At 47.7% G+C, this 20,077-nt stretch overlaps 1 protein-coding gene across 3 annotated transcripts in view; it reads left to right on the top strand.

Moving 5' to 3' along the window:
- The first annotated feature begins 1,385 nt into the window (after nt 1-1,385).
- The window catches only part of IKBKB (inhibitor of nuclear factor kappa B kinase subunit beta), a 24,719-nt gene continuing 6,027 nt past the window's right edge, over nt 1,386-20,077 (top strand). For 2 of the 3 annotated variants that reach the window (XM_050939962.1, XM_050939960.1), the window contains exons 1-15: nt 1,386-1,492; nt 1,772-1,891; nt 2,520-2,614; nt 4,775-4,892; nt 5,710-5,779; nt 9,746-9,834; nt 11,164-11,253; nt 11,658-11,782; nt 12,426-12,533; nt 12,860-12,989; nt 17,968-18,162; nt 18,424-18,532; nt 18,933-19,056; nt 19,443-19,594; nt 19,702-19,763. In XM_050939962.1, coding sequence (XP_050795919.1) covers nt 1,790-1,891; nt 2,520-2,614; nt 4,775-4,892; nt 5,710-5,779; nt 9,746-9,834; nt 11,164-11,253; nt 11,658-11,782; nt 12,426-12,533; nt 12,860-12,989; nt 17,968-18,162; nt 18,424-18,532; nt 18,933-19,056; nt 19,443-19,594; nt 19,702-19,763 — 1,569 coding nt within the window. In that variant the 5' untranslated portion in view covers nt 1,386-1,492; nt 1,772-1,789. Of the gene's footprint in view, nt 1,493-1,771; nt 1,892-2,519; nt 2,615-4,774; nt 4,893-5,709; nt 5,780-9,745; nt 9,850-11,163; nt 11,254-11,657; nt 11,783-12,425; nt 12,534-12,859; nt 12,990-17,967; nt 18,163-18,423; nt 18,533-18,932; nt 19,057-19,442; nt 19,595-19,701; nt 19,764-20,077 lie in introns of all 3 variants that reach the window. The other variant, XM_050939961.1, reaches the window with a different exon arrangement.

A 20,077-nucleotide genomic window follows, 5' to 3' on the forward strand; every position in this document is an offset into this window, starting at 1 on the left:
AAAGAGCCCTTTATATCGATATAAAGGGCCTCTGTGTGGACGGGTGCAGCATTAAATCAGTTGCTAAAATTGGTATAAACGTGTAGTGTAGACCAGGCCTGTATGTCAGTCAGAGACCCCTGTCCTGATTACCTGCCTGGCTACAGGCAGAATTCACCTATCTTAGGTGACAGATGAGAAATGACAGTTTTCAAGAGTCAGATCTTAGCAATTGTCTAGGAGGGTACTAGTGAGAAAAACAAAGCTCTTGATCCCTGAAGTCTGCTGTAATCTCTCATTTCAGAGAATTTAAAAAACTATAGGTGCTTCAGAGCTGAACTTCTTTCCTCCTTGCTGCAGGGTGTGAACAAGATAAACAAAGGACTGGCTCTGCAGGGAAGAGAAACTGTGACTTAGGTGCCTGTCTTTCCTATTCTCCGAGCTCACCAGGCTTTTGAAAAGCATCTCTGCCAATCTCTGGGTGAGTTGTCACAATGTTCTGAGTAGTGGAGCACAGTGGGTGGGAGGGAGAGATGGATAAGGTGAGGGGGCAGAAAAGACCCAGGGAAGGGAGAGATTGTGATGAGCAGCAGGGAGAGATGGATAAGGTGAGTGGGGAGAAAAGACCCAGGGAAGGGAGAGATTGTGATGAGCAGCAGGGAGAGTGTGGGAAAGAGCAGGCAGTGACAAGGAGTGTGTTGGACATTGAGTAAGACATTCCTTGCTGTCCTATTAGGTCTCATTTGCGAGAAACCAGTGGTACCACAATTATTCTATTGATGTAAATAGCTTGTCCCAGCCTTCCTGGGGGAGAGGAGAACTCATGCCTGCAGAAAGATTGCTAGAGCCAAGAGAGCTTGAATAAGTACAAGGTAGGGTGTGCAAGGAGTGGTGCATGGCACTTGACTTGGGGTTCCCTCCTGCCTCACTCACCTTGTTATCTTTGTACTCAGCCGCTCCCATTACAGCAGAAACAGAACATGTTATTAAATCAAGCAAAGCCAAAAATAACTCCTTGGAACTGAAGTGGTGTCTGCAACCCCAGCCATGTGTCTGTAAAGGCCCCGATGGGCCAAGCATTTACGTCCATTCGCAGTCCTATTGCCTTGGGCTTTGCGCCTGGTGCCGGTGCTATGACTACTCGCCTCCCAGGCGCTGGAAGCTTTTTCTCCAGTCTGCCCCTCAGGCCAAACGCCCTACGGATTTGCAGCTTTGTTTGTGGCGCCCCCGCCTCTAACGCCGGAGAAATCGCTGTGCAGGAGCCGCGTCCGCGCTGCTGTCCGGGACCCCGCGCGGGTCCCTGCTCCGACCTGCCGTGGCGCAGCGCGTCCCCGCGGCCGGCAGGGGGCGCCGCCCGGCGGCCCCACGTGTCCCGTGAGGTCAGAGCCGGAAGCGCTGGCGGGAGCGCGCTGCTGCGGCCTTGGTGCCAGGCTGCAGCTGAGGCCCGCGGGCGGGGGCGGCCGCCGGAGCCTGGGCCCGAGACCCGGCAGCGCCAGGCTCGTCCCGCGGGCAGGTGAGGGGCGCCGCGGGGCCCGCTTCCCGCCCTCCCCCACCCGGGCAGGCGGGGCGGCCTTGCCGGGCCCGGCCGCGCTTCCCCCGGAGCGGAGACCTGGGCTCCTGGGCCGGTTCTTTACCCGGGGGCCAAGGCCGAACTGCCCCGCGCCCGGGTCTGACCCCGGCAGATGGGCCCTGGTGTGGTGTCTTCACCCGCCTCCTGTGTTGCCAGCGTCACTCACTCACTCACAGGGAAGTTAATAACGGGGTCTCTGTCCCTCCCCTTCTCGTACTTCAGCCACAGGCGTTCACCGCAATGAGCCGGCCTCCCCTGCAGATCCAGACGTGCGGCCCCTGGGAGATGAAGGAAAGGCTTGGGACAGGGGGATTTGGAAATGTCCTCAGATGGCACAACAAGGTAGGGGGTCCCTTTTCTCTGGGATGGGGGAGAGGCTACTGGGTACTAGTATTCACCATCCACTCGTACACCTAGGGAGTGAGAGCTTTCAGCCTCCAGCTCGCTCCCATCTCTTCCTCTGCTTGCAGCCTAGACTGTTCCCTTGGGTCTTGTAAGCAAATGGCTGCTGGCTGCTTCCTCTGATGTTGAACCCCCACAGCAGCTAAGGCTTATGGAAAACAACCAATCTGAGAACTACTTCCTTGAGTTGTGAGCATGACAGCTCTGCTGGACTCTTGTTTCTGCTAACTTGGCCCCTGTTGACACATTCTGTATGAAAAGAGGGTAAACGTCCATGATTCAGAATTTAGCCTCACTGTGGAGACTTGCAAGCATGAGCCCGAAATTCAGGGTACTATTCTGGTTTTGAGGAGATTTTTGGGGATGGGGGGAAGCATGAGCTGGTGTGTTCTGTTCTGGTGAATATTTGGTGCCCTAAATAACTGGCTCCCTGGGAAGGGCCTTGAAGAAGAGCTGGGGAGGATCCCCAAGAACAGCCTTACATTTTTTTGGGGCCACTACACCTTCTGTTGGTCCTCACATCTCTGGTGGAAATGTTTTTGTCCTAACTCTCTCCGTGTCTATACAGGAAACAGGGGAACAGATTGCTATTAAACAGTGTCGTCAGGAGCTAAGTCTCCGAAATCGGGAGAGATGGTGTCTAGAAATACAGATAATGAAAAGGTGAGCATTGTGTGATCCCTTACTCCTTGATATCTTGCTCAGCAGCTGAGGGCCTAGATCTGTGTGTAGAAGAGTCTGAATCCATGAGCGCGAGGAGGGAAGGGAAGGGATGGGATGGAATGGAATGGGATGGCCGCTGTCAAGCACTTCGAAGGTGAAGTCTGTTTCTTGACATGTCTTCTCCATTGACCGTTCCCCAGAGGGGATGTGGTTTGGTAGGAATCAGTGCCGCTGCCTTTTATTTACTTTCTTCTGTTTGTGCATCAGCATCATCAGTGATGTGAAATAAGCTTTAGTAATTTGCTGCTGCTTCTGCAGAGACAGTGGAGAAACAAAAGTTTTTGGAGCGCTGTTGTGATAATTGGACCTACACATTTACCCTAATTGTGAGCTCAACTGTAAAAAGTGAACAAAAGCTTATAAAAGGTCACAATAACTTATAATAATGTTAATGGAAAAAGGTGTGAAAGGGAGACAGGTTGAATTAGTCCACACAAAAAGGCCTACTGATATAATTGAAAAACTTTGTTAAAAGCATGCCTGGTAAACAAGACTGTGTGACACCAAAAATCTGTGAATGAAAGTTAGTGTGTTGGCAATTACACCTAATTAGTGGACAGAGTAATGAGAGGGTGGGCTATCCCACTATCACTCCTTTTGGGGTCCTTTAAAGAAGGACTTCAGGGAAGAAGTCACTGGGCAAACTGCACCATCTCAGCTACTACCCTGTCCATTTCCTGGGATCCTTGTCCTTTGTTATCCTGACTCTGAGAGGTGTTCACCAGACTAGGGCAGAGGGAGGGACTCAAGGGATGTCACCATCTCTACTGGCTTTGGCTGAAACCCAATCACCACCTGGGCTGTGAGCCTTTCTCTCCCCCGCCTCCTCCCCATGTGTCCTTTTCCATCCCCATCTTATTTCTTCTCTTTTCTATCCCCCTCCTTTCTCTTTCCCCAAAAGGAGAATTATTTTCATTGTTAATACCTCTGAAGAGACTCTTACACAAGAGTATCTTTCCTTCTAGAAACTCTTCTCAGCGAAAGGGAGCAAGGGATGTTAATATGAAAGCCTTAGTTAAAACATTTGAACTATAAAGTATTCACTATTTTCCCTTTTCTGTATCTTTAATAAAAGGTTAAAGTGGTGTTTAATATTGTTTGTTTGTCATGGCACTAAGCTGCCTGAGGTCTCTGTACAACAAACCGTATTTAAGACTGAAACCCTTGTTAACATCTCTGGGCTCATATAGCCATCTAAATACAATAGGGCTCACAAAACCAGACCCATATTTTCAAAGGGGACTTTACTCAGACTCCATTTGAGAATCTGTAATGTAGCATGTGCTGCCTATAGTGCTTGTGAAGTGCATGCAGAAGGGTTTGTCATACAGGGAGATGCTTGCAACACTCTTCAGCTTCCAGCTGAGCCCAGTTCAGCAGCAATGGGAATGCGGTGTGCTGAATGCAGGTTACATTTCTTGGGGGAGAAGGTCATTCACACCCCTTTTCTGAGGCTAAGTCCTGTAACTTGCATCCAGGTCTGCCCCTGGTGCTGAGGTCCATGGAGTTTGGGGCTGTGTTTGGCCCCAGGAGCCCGGGGGCAGTACATGTTAGGGAGCTGCTTCATCTTGCAACTTCCTATTTGTTGTTGTTCCTGTGCTGTTTTCTGTGAGTGTCCTGCATATGCACTGAAAGTCCCATCAGTGCAAGTTACATGACTTTGCTAGGTACCCAGTTTCCAGGCTAACTTACCCCACCATTTATATCCCTGCTGAATCAGCCCCCTTTGTGCAGGCTGCAATGGGCTGAATGCAGCCCTGACTTCTCATGGGGCTAAGAGCAGGCTGCATCTCAAAGTTTGGATGCTGTAGAGAGAATGAGGAAACTGACAGCTGGGAGATGAGTTAGGACTAAAGCCCTGTCTTGAGGGGAGAGAGTAGATTGAGCAGGGTGAAGGAAGCTTTTGAAGTGCACTAGTTCTGTGTCCGAAGGATTAAAGTCTCATTGTGACCTTCCTTAATACCTACCTGTGTGTGAGACTGTAAAGCTCTCATTTGGATGATCACTTTTCAGGATGCTGGCCCTTTCCGTTATTGCTGGGAGGAGGCTGAGATGAATTGGTTCCAGTGATCTCATGCTTCCCTCATTTCCTTTCCTCAGACTGAATCATCCCAATGTGGTGGCTGCCCGCGAAGTCCCTGAAGGGATGCAGAACCTTGCACCCACTGACTTGCCTCTGTTGGCCATGGAATACTGCCAGGGTGGAGACCTTCGCAAGGTGAGGCATTGGGCTGATGATCATGGGAGGGCAGGGACTACTAGGGGAAGTGTAGGGTTTTCTCAGAAGAGGCTCAACTGTAGGTGATTCAGTGGGATTTACCCAGCTGCTTCCACATGCTGTTGCCACCTAATCCTCCTGAACTGGGGCTGTGCCTGCTTGTGCCTCCTCTGAGCAAGTGGCAGGGTTGATCCCGGATGCATTTTTTCATCCTCTTTCTGGATTTTTATTAGAAACTTTCCATTTCTGTTGGGGGCAGTGAGCAAATGTGTGTCTGTGGGATGCACACATAGAGAGCAAGGGATGTGTAAGAGATAGAGAACAGGATGTTAGTATGGCCCAGAACATCCCATACCAGGTCAGTGGGTGAACCTCTGCCCAGAAGTGATAAGCTCCCAGCTGTCAGCAGGAAAAAGAACTTGTTCTTTTTGGTCTTGATGTTGTTTTTCTAACCTTTGCTAAAAGCCCAAATGCAGATAGTGCCCAAAGCACATGGCTGGAATTAGGGAGATTGGTGCTTGGCTGGCGGAGCCAACTGCTGCGGGACACGGGGGAGGAAGCTGTGAAGGGGTTTCTTCCTCCTGGAAGAGCTGCTGGAGAAGATGATGGCAATTTTCCTGTCTGTGGAGAGGGAAATGGTGCTTGAAGTTGTAGTTTTACTATTTAAGGACCCGATCCTACAGACACTTATACATTTGAGTAATGCTGTTGAGTTCTGCATAGCTACTCACATCTATAAGCATTTGCAGGATTGGGGCCAAACCCAGGACTGGGGCACAGAGGAGATTAGTTTACACTCTGTTTTGATCCTCTGCAGTACTTGAACCAGTTTGAGAACTGCTGTGGCTTACGTGAGGGAGCCATTCTCATCCTGCTCTCTGATATCGGTAAGTGAACATAACAATGGCCATAGTGGGTCCATCTAGCCTAGTATTCTGTTTTCCAACAGAGGCTGATGCCAGATGCTTCAGAGGGAGCAAACAGAACAGGGCGGTTATCCATCCTCTGTCATCCAGACCTGGCGGCTAGCAGTCAGAGGTTTAGGGACATCCAGAACAGGGGGTAGCATCCCTGACCATCTTGGCTAATAGCCATTGATGGAGCTATCCTCCATGAATGTATCTAACTCTCTTTTGAACCTATAGCTTTGGCCTTCACAACATCCTCTAGCAATGAATTTTACAGGTTGACTGCATTGCGTGAAGAAGTGCTTCCCTATGTTTGTTTTAAACCTGCTGAGTATTAATTTCATTGGGTGATCCCTGGTTCATGTGTTATGTGAACAGGTAAATAACACTTTCTTTAGTCACTTTCTTCATACCATTTGTGATTTTTATAGACCTCTGTCAGATCTCCTATTAGTCAACTTTTTGCCAAGCTGAACAGTCCCAGTCTTTTTAATCTCTCCTCCCATGGAAGCTGTTCCATACCCTTAATCAATCTTCTTGCTATTCTCTGTACTTTTTCTAATTTTAATGCATCTTTTTTTGAATGGGGCGACCAGAACTATATTACGTTTTCAAGGTATGGGCATAAGAGGGATTTTATATAATGGTATTATATTTACTGTTTTATTATCAGCTAGCCCTTTTCTAATTCTGTTAGCTATTTTGATTGCTGTTGCACACTGAGCAGATGTTATCAGAGAACTATCCATGATGACTTCAAGATCTCTTTCTTGAGTGGTAACAACTAATTTAGACCCCATTATTTTGTATGTATAGCTGGGGTTATGTCTTTCACTGTATATTACTTTGCATTGATCACCGAATTTCATCTGCTATTTTATTGTTGAGCCATCTAGTTTTGTGAGATTCCTTTGTAACTCTTCGCAGTCAGCTTTGGACTTTATCTTGAGTAATTTTGTATTGTCTGCAAACTTTGCCACCTCATGGTTTACCCCTTTTTCCAGATCAGTTGAGTATGTTGAACAGCACTGGTCTCAGTACAGATCCTTGAGGGACAGAACTATTTACCTCTCTCCACTGTGAAAATTGACCATTTATTCCTACTCTTTGGTTTCTGTCTTATAACCAGTTCCTGATTCTCTCTCATCCCATGACTGCTTACTTTGCATAAAGCCTTGAAGGACCATGTCAATGGCTTTCTGAAAGTCTAAGTAAGCTATATTCACTGAATCACCCTTGTCCACATGTTTATTGACACCCTCAAAGAATTGTAATAGATTGGAGAGGCATGATCTCCATTTACAAAAGCCATGTTTACTCTTCCCAACAAATCTTGTTCATCTATGTGTCTGATAATTCTGTTCTTTACTAGTTTCAACCAATTTGCGTGGTACTGAAGTTAGGCATATCAGCCTGTAATTGCTGGGATCACGCCGGGAGCCTTTTTTAAAAGTCGTCATTTCATTAACTATCTGCCAGTTATCTGGTATGGAGGCTAATTAAAGCAATAGGTTACGTACCACAATTAGTAGTTCTGCAATTTCACATTTGAGTTCCTTCAGAACTGTTGGGTAAATACCATCTGGACCTGGTCATTTATTACTGTTTAACTTATCAGTTCATTCCAGAACCTTCTCTATTGACACCTCAGTCTGGGACAGTTGCTCAGATTTGCTGCCTAAAAAGAATGGCTCAGGTGTGGGAATCTCCCTCATGGGAATCGCCGTTACATCCTCTGCAGTGAAGACTGATGCAAAGAATTCATTTAGCTTCTCCGCAATGGCCTTGTCTTCCTTGAGTAATCCTTTAGTACCTTGATCATCTAGTGGCTCCACTGACTGTTTGGCAAGCTTCCTGCTTCTGATGTGCTTGCAAAAGAATTTGCTGTTAGTGGCTTTTGCTAATTCTTTCGTTTTGGGTCTGCCTAATGCTACTTTGTGGCAGCAGGGCCTGCCGCTGTCCCAATCTGGGAAGGGAGCCATTTTAGTTCCATGTGAAGTAGATTTGTGATGCTAGATGCCTCCCCTTTAGATAGGTATCTCATAGAATTCTCCTTCCTGCCTTGCTCTGCAGGCCTCCCCAGAAGGGAAGTGGCCTATGACTTGTCTCTGCCATTGGGATGTGGAAAGCGGTGTGTTTCCTTTCCCAGCGAGAAATGTGCTCAAGGGATTTCTTGGGAGGTGCTAGGCAGGATGAGCGAGTTTCAGCTTGTGTTCCTCATAGGGATTCCCAGCTGCAGCCCATCCTCAGCACTGGAGTGGGCTCCTCATCTCTGCATTGACTTACATTATCACCATAGCATCTGAGACTGATGGGAATGCACAACAACATTATAGCGTTGTTGTGGACTGTTTGCTTTGAACAGGCCCCCTTTCCTCAAACATATACCACCCTAAGTGACCTATGGTAATGAGGTGATGCCCCCAGCACAGCCAGCCTCCAGTCCCCAAACATGAGTATTTAGGGATTGTGGACAGGTGCACCTCAGCGATGTCTGCTGTTGTGGTGAAGCATGGGAAGGAACCCTCTCCAGGGCAGCCAGGCCCCCATCCATGTGGGTTGTTTGTGGCTCTTATGTAGGTCTTGGCTCATGCAGTGTATTTTGGAGGAAGGAGTTTAAGAAGTGCCTGTTGGGCTGGTGTGAGCCTGGGGAATGAATAAGAGGAGGAGCAAACTGCTCTTCTTGGAGGCATAAAAGCTGAACAGAACCTTCTCCTCCTGCCCCTCACTCTGTGCACCTCTGGCCCAGTGACAGCTTCTGTTTGCCTCCCCTGTGCTCATTCTTGGCCCAAGGAGAGGTTGAGGACTGGTAAGAGGCGGTGGGTGTCATGCTGAGAGGACAGGTAGGTAGTGGAGGGAGCAACCCGAGGTCTAATGCTCCAAGGCCCTGACCCTGGTTAGCTAGAAATGTTCCCTTCTTCTCAGTAATACCTCCTAGTGGCCCATCTGAAATCCTGGGATCTGGCCATGCTGGGGATTAGGCAGCATCCTAAGGGTTAAAGTCACTCCTGGAATAGGGTGATTGTTGATGTCTCCCTGAAGTAAGGCTAAGCAGACTGATGGTTGTAGGGGAGTCTGAGGGCACTGGATTCTCTTCTGCGCTCTGTGACGTGTTGCCTCATGACGGATGTGGAGGCAGTGGGAAGTGAGTCCCTTTGAGTCAGTGCTGGGAAGGAAGTGCAGCTGCAGGCTATAGAAATGCTGCTAGCTTCTTCCTTACAAACAGCCAGAGTGAGCTGTGTCCCCACCTAACAGCTGCAGGGTTTTGCTCAGGGATTGGCTTGGCTGAACATGAAAAATGCAGACTTTGGTCCCAATTCTCCATTCAGCCTGAGTTTCTCTTAACACACAAAGTGGGGAAGTAGCTCTGATCTACCTCTTTATGTCTCCCCATATCCTGGGATGATCATGTTGGCTCAGCATAGCTGGAGTGTATCGGCCTTCCAGCCATGACTCTGTCCCTGGGCATGCCCTCTGCCTTAAGTGTGACCCTGGACGCTGCAGAGATGGCTATGCTAGCTGGATGTGGTTGAAGTATTCCCTGGTGGGGAGGGCTGCAGCCAGCTAAAGGACTGAGGGCAATGCAGACCTGGCCTGGCACAGTGGTCACTGGGTCATCACTTCCTCTCTCTAAGGTGGGCTTGGCCCTTACAGCCCCTCTCCCACCTGGAGCCTCATTTCCTCCCTGCAGCAGCTCCCCTTGGTACCTGTCTCCTGGGGGGATGCCAGGGGGAACTAGATTGGGATAGGGAAGGGGTCAGTGAGGGTTTTCCATGGATGTGATGGCCAAACCTTCTCGTTGTACTGCATCCCCAACCCTGTCCTCCCTCACTGTAATCTCCTCTCAGCTGTGTTTGCCTTTTAGAGCCTGCAGGCTTAGGCCCTCTGGAGTAATGCTGGGAGGTGTTAGTTGTGCTGAGTAACAGCTGCCTCTCTCTGTCTCAGCCTCTGCTCTCAGGTACCTTCATGAGAACAGGATCATCCACAGAGACCTGAAACCTGAGAATATTGTCCTACAGCAAGGAGAACAAAGGGTGAGCAGGATCCGGGTGACTTTGGCCATATAGACAGCGAGTGGAGTGTAAGAGTTGGAGCACGAAAGAGTGTGTGTGTGTGTGTGTGTGTGTGTGTGTGTGTGTGTGTGTGTGTGTGTGTGTGTGTGTGAGACTGAGTGAATGACTAGGAGCTGAAGCTGAAAACATGATCCCTCTCAGAGATCTTGCAAGCTAAAATGACTAGCCCCAATGAGGGTGTCTGAATGTGATCTGAGAGGTGGTGGTGGTGGGGTTCATCTTGTAATTCTTGGTATTTATCCAAACTGCTAACTAATGATTTCTCTGAACATGGAAGTACTATGAGTTGTGTCCTTCTCTTTCCCACTCACCCCACCCTTTACAGACTGGGAAGTGAGGCAGAGAGGAAGTGACTTTGCCAAAGTGGTAATAGGTGTCAGATTTATTTAGAAATTGGCTGGGTGGTGTGTGGTTCCTGGCTTACAGACTGAGCTCAGACCACCAGATTTCTCGGCTTCTCTGATGCTTCGCTGATATGCAGAAACAAGTCCCACGAGGCTTTAGTTTAAACACTCTGTGCCTAGTCCTGGCTGTATGATGAAATGATGCCTGGGCTATTGTACTGTAATGCTGCAGACTGCCAGTCTAAGCATGAATATTTGGTCTGCCCTTTCCCAGTCAGGGCACCACGAGGTAGCACATGACACCTCATGCAGTGGTTCCAAGGGACCATAAGCCATCTCTGTGCTTCCCTGATCCTGGGGCCAGGCTGGACCGTGACATACACCAGAGTAACTAGGGAAAGTTATGGCCATGCCCACTTTTCCCAGGTCTCACCCCCTACATAGGGGTACCAGGGGTGCAGCACAGGAGTTCTTATAATGGCTGTATCCATGTGAGGCTTCCCATGTACCATGTGAGGCAGCACAGGAGTTCTTATAATGGCTGTGTCCACGTGCAGAAAGCCAGCACAGGCACAGATCTGGCCATCTTTCTTGCTTCTCAAGGGAGCAGTGAACATCTCCTCAGAAAATAGAAATAAACTCCTATTCAAAGACCAGAATGATCCAGCTCTCCTAGGAAAGTCCCTCCATTCAGACTGGGCTTTATTGTAAGTCAGCAATAACATCTCGAGTTCCTTGCATCTCAAGCTCATAATGACCCTGGGGAGTGGCTTTATCTGCGGCTTTGTTCTCATGATCATGCAAGAGTGCAACACTGCCTTGATGCTTTCCTGCCTTTCTCCTAGTGCTTCTGAGTACTGAAATCATCTGTTCTTTGTAGAAGTGCATGCTCTCATTGCAGAATGTGTTTTCAGTCCTCTTATTGCCTGCCATCTGTCTCTCTCAGTTAATACACAAGATCATTGACCTGGGGTATGCTAAGGAGCTGGATCAGGGCAGTCTGTGCACTTCCTTCGTTGGGACACTGCAGTACCTGGTAAGGAGTGGGTTTAGCTTGTAGCGTTGCTGTGACCAGCAAGGTCTGTGGGGAGGAGCAGCAGGAGGGAGCAGGCACTGTAATCTGGCTGTGGTGTGGGAGAGGAATCCCAACCATGCAGGTATGGATGCGTTTGGGATACACATGCTGAAGCAAAAGAACAGGCTGTATTGTTGCTCTTTGCCAACATTTGGGTTTTCACATTTCATTGCTAACTTCTGCTGCATAGAGGGTGTGAGTTTCATTAACCCCTAATGAGTCCAATAAGGCTCCTGAGTGATAAAACACTTAGCATGAGCTTTCCAAAGTGATGTGCAAACAGTAATGAACATCCAAGGAGGCAGGTGCAGTTGAGGTCTGAGAAGAAGAGTGGCTTAATCTTTAACCTGTGTTGGCTAACCCAGGCACCAGAGCTGCTGGAACAGCAGAAGTACACAGTGACGGTGGATTACTGGAGCTTTGGCACACTGGCATTTGAATGCATAACAGGTTTCAGACCATTTCTGCCCAACTGGCAGCCTGTGCAATGGTGAGTAAGATGGGGCCAGAGAAGGAGGAGGAAGTCTCTGTGGCATCCAAAGTACTGTCCTGTTTTCATGGTGTTTGAGGGAAGGGGTTCTCAATTTTAGGATTAATCATTCTGTGTTTCATGGCCTACTAGGGATTTGAACTTAGGCATTGTAAGAGCTTTTCTGGCTTCAAACACTTGACTGTCATGCAGGTTGGGTGGTTCCTAGGGCTTGTGGAATTAGTATCTCACCCTTCCCATTGGGGTGGGAGAGCTGATCCTTTCACTTGAGTGTTGAGTTGGCTGCCAGGCTCAGTCTTCCCTGGTAAATCTCTTTTGGACAGACCTACGTTATCTATGGGGCCAGTGGAATTGACAATCTTTGGGCAAACAGAATTAACCTGGAGCTGGAGCAGCATCAGCATATCTGCTGTCAGGTTTAAATACAAGTTGGGATGTTTTGCAGGGGAGTTGCAAATGGCTGGATAAGATATTTGGGACAGATTTCGTTAGCTGTCTGTCTGTGTTTTCAGCAGCCTGTGTGTATTGTGAAATAGGCTAGAGGCTAATGTGGGCCCTGGGAAGGGTCAGGTGCAGTTGTGATCATGTAGAGGGATCGCAGAACCTTCTTTACTTTGACAGTGTACCTGCTTGAACTTTTTAGGCACACAAAAGTGCGACAGAAGAGCGAGTTGGATATTGTTGTCTATGAAGACTTGGCTGGAGAAGTGAAATTTTCTAGCAGTTTACCATATCCCAATAATCTAAACAGGTGAGACTCAAATGCACCTCATGGGGATAAGCTGGCTATGTCCTCCTGGGAATAAGAATGGGTCTGGTTTGTTTCTATGACCCTGCTGATCTGTTGAAAAGTTTAGTACCCAATGCACATGGTCTCATCTGGCTGAAGTTTCTGTAGATGAAAACAGGAGGATCCTGTTAGCTTGCTGTAGAAGGTTCCATGCTCCTTTCTCTGTTCTTTAGTTAAGAGATTATGGCGGCAGGTCTGAGCTTCGCATCTCTTTTTGTGGATGCCAGCTGGTATGGCCAACTGAAACACGTATTTCTTCTCTGGTTTTTCTTGTTTCTGCCTCATAGCATTTTGGCTGGGCGGCTGGAGAAATGGCTGCAGCTCATGTTAACGTGGCATCCGCGGCAGAGAGGGACAGACCCTGTTTATGGACCCAATGGCTGTTTCAAGGCATTGGATGATATACTAAACCTAAAGGTGAGTCTTGGGACTGGATTTTCATGGACAGACCAGTGTCCAGAGTGTGTGGCTTATGTTAGCCTATGAGAGAGAAGCCTGAGTCATGGGCTAGGGAAGGATGTGAAGAAACCCCATTAAGATGGGAGAGGCTGCTTTGTAAGAAGGAAAAGCTCTGCTGAGGGCTGGTCTGAGCAAGTATATCCACAAGAGTGAGTTTTTTGTTACAGCATGGTACTAAATAACAGTTATCATACTGATCTCTTACATCAGTAGATCTCAAAACACTTTCAAAGGAGGTCAATATTGTTCTCCCCAAATGCAGAGCTGATCCGCAGGGAGTAGAGTTGCAGTGCTGTCAAGTAAACAAAGAGTTGTGGCACAGAAATGGACAGGCCCCATGTTGGGAAGCTCCTTCTGTACTGAATTGGTCTATGTTGTGGTGCGATAGTGTGGATGGTTTATTTAGACTCTCTGGGGCTGCAGACTGCTGAGCAGCAGAATGACAGAGTTTGGTCCTTCTGCTGACTTCAGAAATGTAGGACTGGAAGAGACTTGAAGAAGTCATCAAGTCCAATCCTTGGTGCTGAGGTAGGACCAAGTAAACCTAGACCATCCCAGACAGGTGTTTGACCGACCTATTCCTAAAAGCTTCCAATGACAGGGATTCCACCACCTCCCTTGGAAGCCTGTTCCAGAGCTTACCTACTCTGAGAGTTAGAACATATTTTCCTAATATCCAACTTCAGTCTCCCCTTCCTGCAGATTATAACATTATTACTTGTCCTACCTTCAGCGGATATGGAGAATAATTGATCAACATCCTCTTTAGAACAGCCCTTAACATATTTGAAGATGATTATCAAGTTTCCCGTCGTCTTTTCTCACGATTAAACATACCCAGTTTTAACCTCTCCACATAGATCAGGTTTTCTAACCCATTTTTCATTTTTGTTACTTTCCTGGATTTTCTCCAGTTTGTCCATATTTTTTTCTAAAGTGTGGTACCTAGAATTGGACACAGCACTCCAGCTGAGGCCTGAAGTTGCCAAGTAGACCAGGACAGTTACCGCGACGCTCCTGTTAATACAGTCCAGAATGACATTAGCCTTTTTTGTAACTGCATCACATTGTTGATTCATATGTAATTTGTGATCTGCTATAATTCCCAGCATCTCTTCAGCAGTATTACTACCTAACCAGTTATTTCCCATTCTGTAGTTTGTGCATTTCATTATTTTTCTTACTAAGTGAAGTACTAAGTACAACGTGAACTTACCTCTATTGAATTTCATCTTGTTGATTTCAGACTAATTCTCTGATTTGTCGAGGTCATTTTGAATTCGAATTGTGTCCTTGAAAGTGCTTGTAACCCCTCCCATCTTGGTGTCATCCAAATTTTGTAAGCCTAATCTCCACTCCAGTATTCAAGTAAAATATTGAACAGTACTGGACCCAGGATTGACCCCTGCAGTGTGAACCCACTGGATATGACCTCCCAGTTTGACAGCAAACTATTGATAACTACTTTTGAATACAGTCTTTCAACGTGTTGTGTACCAACCTTGCAGTAACTTCATCTATACCACATTTCCCTAGTTTGCTTATGAGACCCGCATGTGGGACTGTGTCAAAAGTGTTACTAAAATCAAGAAATATCATGTCTGCTGCTCCCCCTCTCCCCCCAATCTAGTAATTCTGTCAAAGAAGGAAATCAGCTTGGTTTGGCATGATTTGTTCTTGACAGTCTATGCTGGATATTACTTTTAACCCTATTATCCTCAACATGCTTAGAAGTTGATCGTTTACTTTTTCCAGTATCTTTCCAAGTATCAAAATTAGACTGACAGGTCCGTAATTCCCCAGGTCCTCTTTGTTCCCTTTTTAAAGACAGGTAGTATGTTTCCCTTGTCCAGTCCTCAAAGACATTGCTAATGGTTCCAAGATTGCTTCAGTTAATTCCTTAAGTACCACAGGATGAATTTCATCAGGCCCTGCCCACTTGAGTAGATCTAATTTATCTAAATTTTCTTTAACCTGTTCTTTGCCTATTTTTGGTGTCTGTCCCTGGTCCCTTGATGTTAATAAGTGTGTTTGAGTATGTGGTTACTGTTTTAACCAGTTTAGTGAAGACTGAAGTAAAACAGGCATTAAATTCCTCAGCCTTATTGTCATCAGTTAGTAGCTAGGTATATAACTCTCTGATTTTGTTCCTACATGCTTGTTGTTCTTTTGTACTCCTCTTTAGCAATTTGTCCATGCTTCCACTTTTTTATTGTAATCCTTTTTTATTTCAGGTCATTTAAAGAGCTCCTGATGGAGCCATATTGACCTCTTAATATTCGTCCTATCTTTCATATCAGAATAATTTGAAGTTATGCATTTAATAGTGTCTTCTTGAGAAACTGCCAGTTCACGAGAACTTGTTTAACCCTTAGATTTTCTTACTTACCAGTTCCAAGTTTGTTAAAGTCTGCTTATTTTGAAGCCACAAGGGGACCTAGATTTACTGGAAGCTGAAAAATAGTCACTTGGGCCTGGTCTACACTACGTGTTTATACCGAATTTAGCAGCGTTAAACCGATTTTAACCCTGCATCCGTCCACACAACGAGGCCCTTATTTCGATATAAAGGGCTCTTTAAACCGGTTTCTGTACTCCTCCTCAATGAGAGGAGTAGCGCTGAAATCGGTATTGCCATGTCGGATTAGGGTTAGTGTGGCCGCAAATCGACGGTATTGGCCTCCGGGCGGTATCCCACAGTGCACCATTGTGACCGCTCTGGAAAGCAATCTGAACTCAGATGCACTGGCCATGTAGACAGGAAAAGCCCCACAAACTTTGGAATTTCATTTCCTGTTTGCCCAGCGTGGAGCTCTGATCAGCACGGGTGGCGATGCAGTCCCAAATCCAAAAAGAGCTCCAGCCTGGACCGTACGGGAGATACTGGATCTGATCACTGTATGGGGAGACAAATCTGTTCTATCAGAGCTCCGTTACAGAAGACGAAACGACAAAGCATTTGAAAAAATCTCCAGGCTATGATAGAGGCCACAGCAGAGAGTCAGCACAGTGCTGTGTGACAAGCTTAACGGAAAGCCAAAGAATCAAATGGACGCTCATGGAGGGAGGGAGAGGGGACTGAGGACTCCAGCTATCCCACAGTCCCCGTAGTCTCCGAAAAGCATTTGCGTTCTTGGCAGAGCTCCCAATGCCTGTAGGGTCAAAAACATTGTCCCGGGTAGTTCAGGGTATATCTCGTCAATTTACCACCCCTGCCCCACCCAATCGTTTCTTGCCATTGTTCAATGTCACTGTATGTCTACTGCATGCTGCTGGTAGACACGGTGCTGCGGCGCTGAATAGCAGCATCCCCTCCCGTTCCTTTCTTGATGGCAGACGGTACAAAATGGTGGAAAACGGTCGTCATCCCGTGAGTGCTCCTGGCTGGCCTTGGTGAGGTCGGCCGGGGGTGCCTGGGTAAAAATGGGAATGACTCTCTGTCATTCCTGGCAGATAGTGCAAAATGTTAGGTAACGGTCCTCATCATAGCAGCTGGAGCCTGAGTTCCATCAGTCCCGCCCCCCTTTCATGTCTAAAGAAAAGATTCTGTACTCCCTGGACTATCATAGCAGCTGGAGGTTGCCTCCCTCTCATTTTATCTCGCTAAAAAGTCAGTGTTTCTTATTCCTGCATTCTTTATTACTTCATCACACAAATGGAGGGATACTGCCATGGTAGCCCAGGAGGAGTGTGGGAGGAGGGAAGCAACGGGTGGGGTTGTTGCAGGGGCACCCCCTAGAATGGCATGCAGCTCATCATTTCTGCGGGATCTCTGGGGCTCTGACCCAGAGCGGCTGTGCTCTCTGGCTCTCTAGTAGACTTGCCCCATATTCTAGGCAGGACTGACTCTATTTTTAGACAAAACATAAAGAAGGGAATGACCCGGGGAGTCATTTCCGTTTTTGTCCATGCGCCCCCGGCTGACCTCAGCGAAGCCAGCCAGGAGCACCCGTGACAGCAGCAGACGGTACAAAATGATAACCGTCATCTCATTGTCAATTTACAATGGCAGACGGTGCAATAGGGATGGTAACCATCTCTGCTACCTTGCAAAGGCAAATGAATGCTGCTGTGTAGCACTGCAGTACCGCCTCTGTCAGCAGCACCCAGTACACATACGGTGACAGTGACAAAAGGCAAAACAGGCTCCATGGTTGCCATGCTATGGCATCTGCCAGGGCAATCCAGGGAAAAAGAGCGCGAAATGATTGTCTGCCGTTGCTTTCACGGAGGAAGGATTGAGTGACGACATTTACCCAGAATCACCCGCGACACTGTTTTTGCACCATCATGCATTGGAATCTCAACCCAGAATTCCAATGGGCAGGGGAGACTGCGGAGACTATGGGATAGCTACGGGATAGCTACCTACTGTGCAACGCTCCAGAAATTAACGTTAGCCTTGGTACATGGACGCACACCGCCGAATTAATGTGCTTAGTGTGGTCGCGTGCACTCGACTTCATTCAATCTGTTTTACAAAACTGGTTTATGTAAAATCGAAATAATCCCATAGTGTAGACATATCCTTGGTAACAATTAAGGAAAAGTACTCTGGAAAACTATTCAGGGAGAATTAGCAATGGTTGATGTGGAAGGGCGAAGTCCAAGACACATTGGCTTCTTCCTGGCCAGCTGAGGAGAAGTATTCACAGGGATTTTCCTGTCTGTTATTCCACTGAGTGTCTGTGCCTCTCTCTCTCTCTGGTGGAGGGAAGAGGAGTTGCTGGTCCCGTTTTCTGTGTCACATGGCCTCCCTTCTGTCTGATGCAGGTCAAAGATCTTGGCATGATGTTGCCAAGCAGCCCTAAAGTGGCCATATGGACCAAGTGTTCCTAGTTTCCTTTTCCATCCCCGGTCTTGAGTCCTGGCAACTCTGCTCAGCCATGACCTCCATGCCCTGGCTTCTTCCCATGTCCCACTTCTTTTCTTGCAGCTGGTTCGCGTCCTAAACATGGTTACGGGCACTCTGCACATGTACCCTGTGACAGAAGAGGAAACCTTGCAGACTGTGAAGGCCAGGATTCAGTCAGATACTGGTATTCCAGAGCAGGAGCAGGAGCTCTTGCAGGAGGCGGGGCTTGCACTATACCCTCAAAAATTGGCTATTCAATGTATGGCTGACAGCAAGGTGAGCCTGGGGCTGAAACTTGAACACTGCTAGCCAAGCCTGCACCTGCTGGCACTTGACCCTGGCACATGCACGCTGAGCACCTACCCAGCCTCACACTCCCTCCACCCTACTCTTGTTTTCACTGAAGCAGAGCAGCCCTCTCTCCTGCTGCTCACACTATCCTGGGCCATGGCGAGCTAGCTGGCTCTGGGTTATTTCAGTGGAGGCTGCTGTGGGATACTGTATCGGAGAGTACTGAGATAGGTCTCATCTCTGCAGGTGAATGACGCCACGGACACAGACCTCCTTTTCCTTTTTGACAACCGTAAAGTTGCCTATGAGAGGCAGATCTTCCTGCGGCCTCATCCAGAAAGTGTTGACTGCATCCGTAAGGACTTCCCCTGGGCATGGGTTATTTCCATGGGGAATCAGCGCAGAGTTTGCTGTATATGTGAGCTGTAGGGGGCGGACATCTGCTCTTGAGTGGAGTGGGGAGTGAAGCAGATTGTCATAGCATTCAATCTCTGGGGTGGGATTTAATTGAGAGTAGAGAAGAATCATGATCTGTTGAGTTAGACTCTCAAACTGTAGCCAGTTGCAGTGAAATAGCCTTGCTAGTGCCCCATACGGGATGTGATGGGCACAGAGACTTGGCTGTGTAAGTTCAAGAGGAGGTAGCACCCTATCTCAGACTTGGAGTGGGTGCTAACTCCTACCCTGCAGCACTGCTCCTGTAAGTCGTGTTTTGGTTTTTTTTTAAACAACATATGCTCTCTCTGTGTTTCCAGTTCAGGATCCAAAGAAGAATCTGTCCTTCTTCCAGCTACGGAAGGTGTGGGGTCAGGTCTGGCACACGATTCGGACTCTGAAGGAGGATTGTAACCTGCTTCAGCAGGGGCAGCGAGCAGCCATGTACAGTGGGGTCCCTTTGGGAATACTTAGCTCCACTTGGGCCTCCTGGCTAGAGGGGGATAACAGGAAAAGAAACCTTCCCTACAGTGGTCCAAGAGTGAGGCACTATCTGGGAGGGGGAAGTTCTTGATAAAGGTGGAGTTATTTGCAATTAATGGAGAGCTAAGAGCTGCAGCCTCTAACCCTGTTGTCTTTGTGCCACCTCAGCTCCACTCAGCCCTGTTCATTTGTCTTGGTGACACAGGAAAATGTGGGCAGATCATGGGTCATGGGATCTGTAAGCTTGAATGAGAGTGACTTTGAAAGCTGTGTGTGGGATCAGTTGGGACACTATGTGCAGCTCCTCTGGGGCTGGACCGACGTGACGCTTTTCACTTTCTCCACAGGATGAATCTGCTGCGTTACAATAGCAATCTCTCCAAGATGAAGAATTCCATGGCCTCCTTGTCCCAACAGCTGAAGGCAAAGCTGGATTTCTTTAAAACCAGCATCCAGATTGACCTGGAGAAGTACAGTGAGCAGACGGAGTTTGGAATCAGTGAGTACAGTCCCTGTGACATGCTGGGGACTCCTCCAATCCCAGCATGGTAGCTTCCTTTCCTCAAATGCAGCAGAGTAATGGACTTTTCTTTCTTCTTTTTTCAGCCTCTGAGAAGCTGTTGTTTGCCTGGAGGGACATGGAGCAGGCTGTGGAGCTTTGTGGGCGGGTATGTTTCTAGATTTAGGTTTAATTGCCTGACTGGAAGAGGCAGCTTTCTGCTGCTACCCTGCATTTCCATCTTCCAGTCCAGGGCTGACCTGGCCTGATAAACCAAGCCCTTCCCTTGTTTTAGGTTGAATCAGTTTTTCCTTGTCCATTGGCCTTTGCAGCCCTTTGTGTGTTGGGAAGGGTCAGGACAGAAAGATATGGAGGAGATAAGGAGATGATTCCTAATGGCTAAACTGAGAGATACTTGTAACAGGCCCAATTATAGACAAAAACAATTGTGCTGTTGCTGGGGTGATGAGAAGAGGATGTGGC

Source organism: Gopherus flavomarginatus, chromosome 2 (genome assembly GCF_025201925.1).
Source record: "Gopherus flavomarginatus isolate rGopFla2 chromosome 2, rGopFla2.mat.asm, whole genome shotgun sequence".
NCBI classification, from domain to species: Eukaryota; Metazoa; Chordata; order Testudines; family Testudinidae; genus Gopherus; species Gopherus flavomarginatus.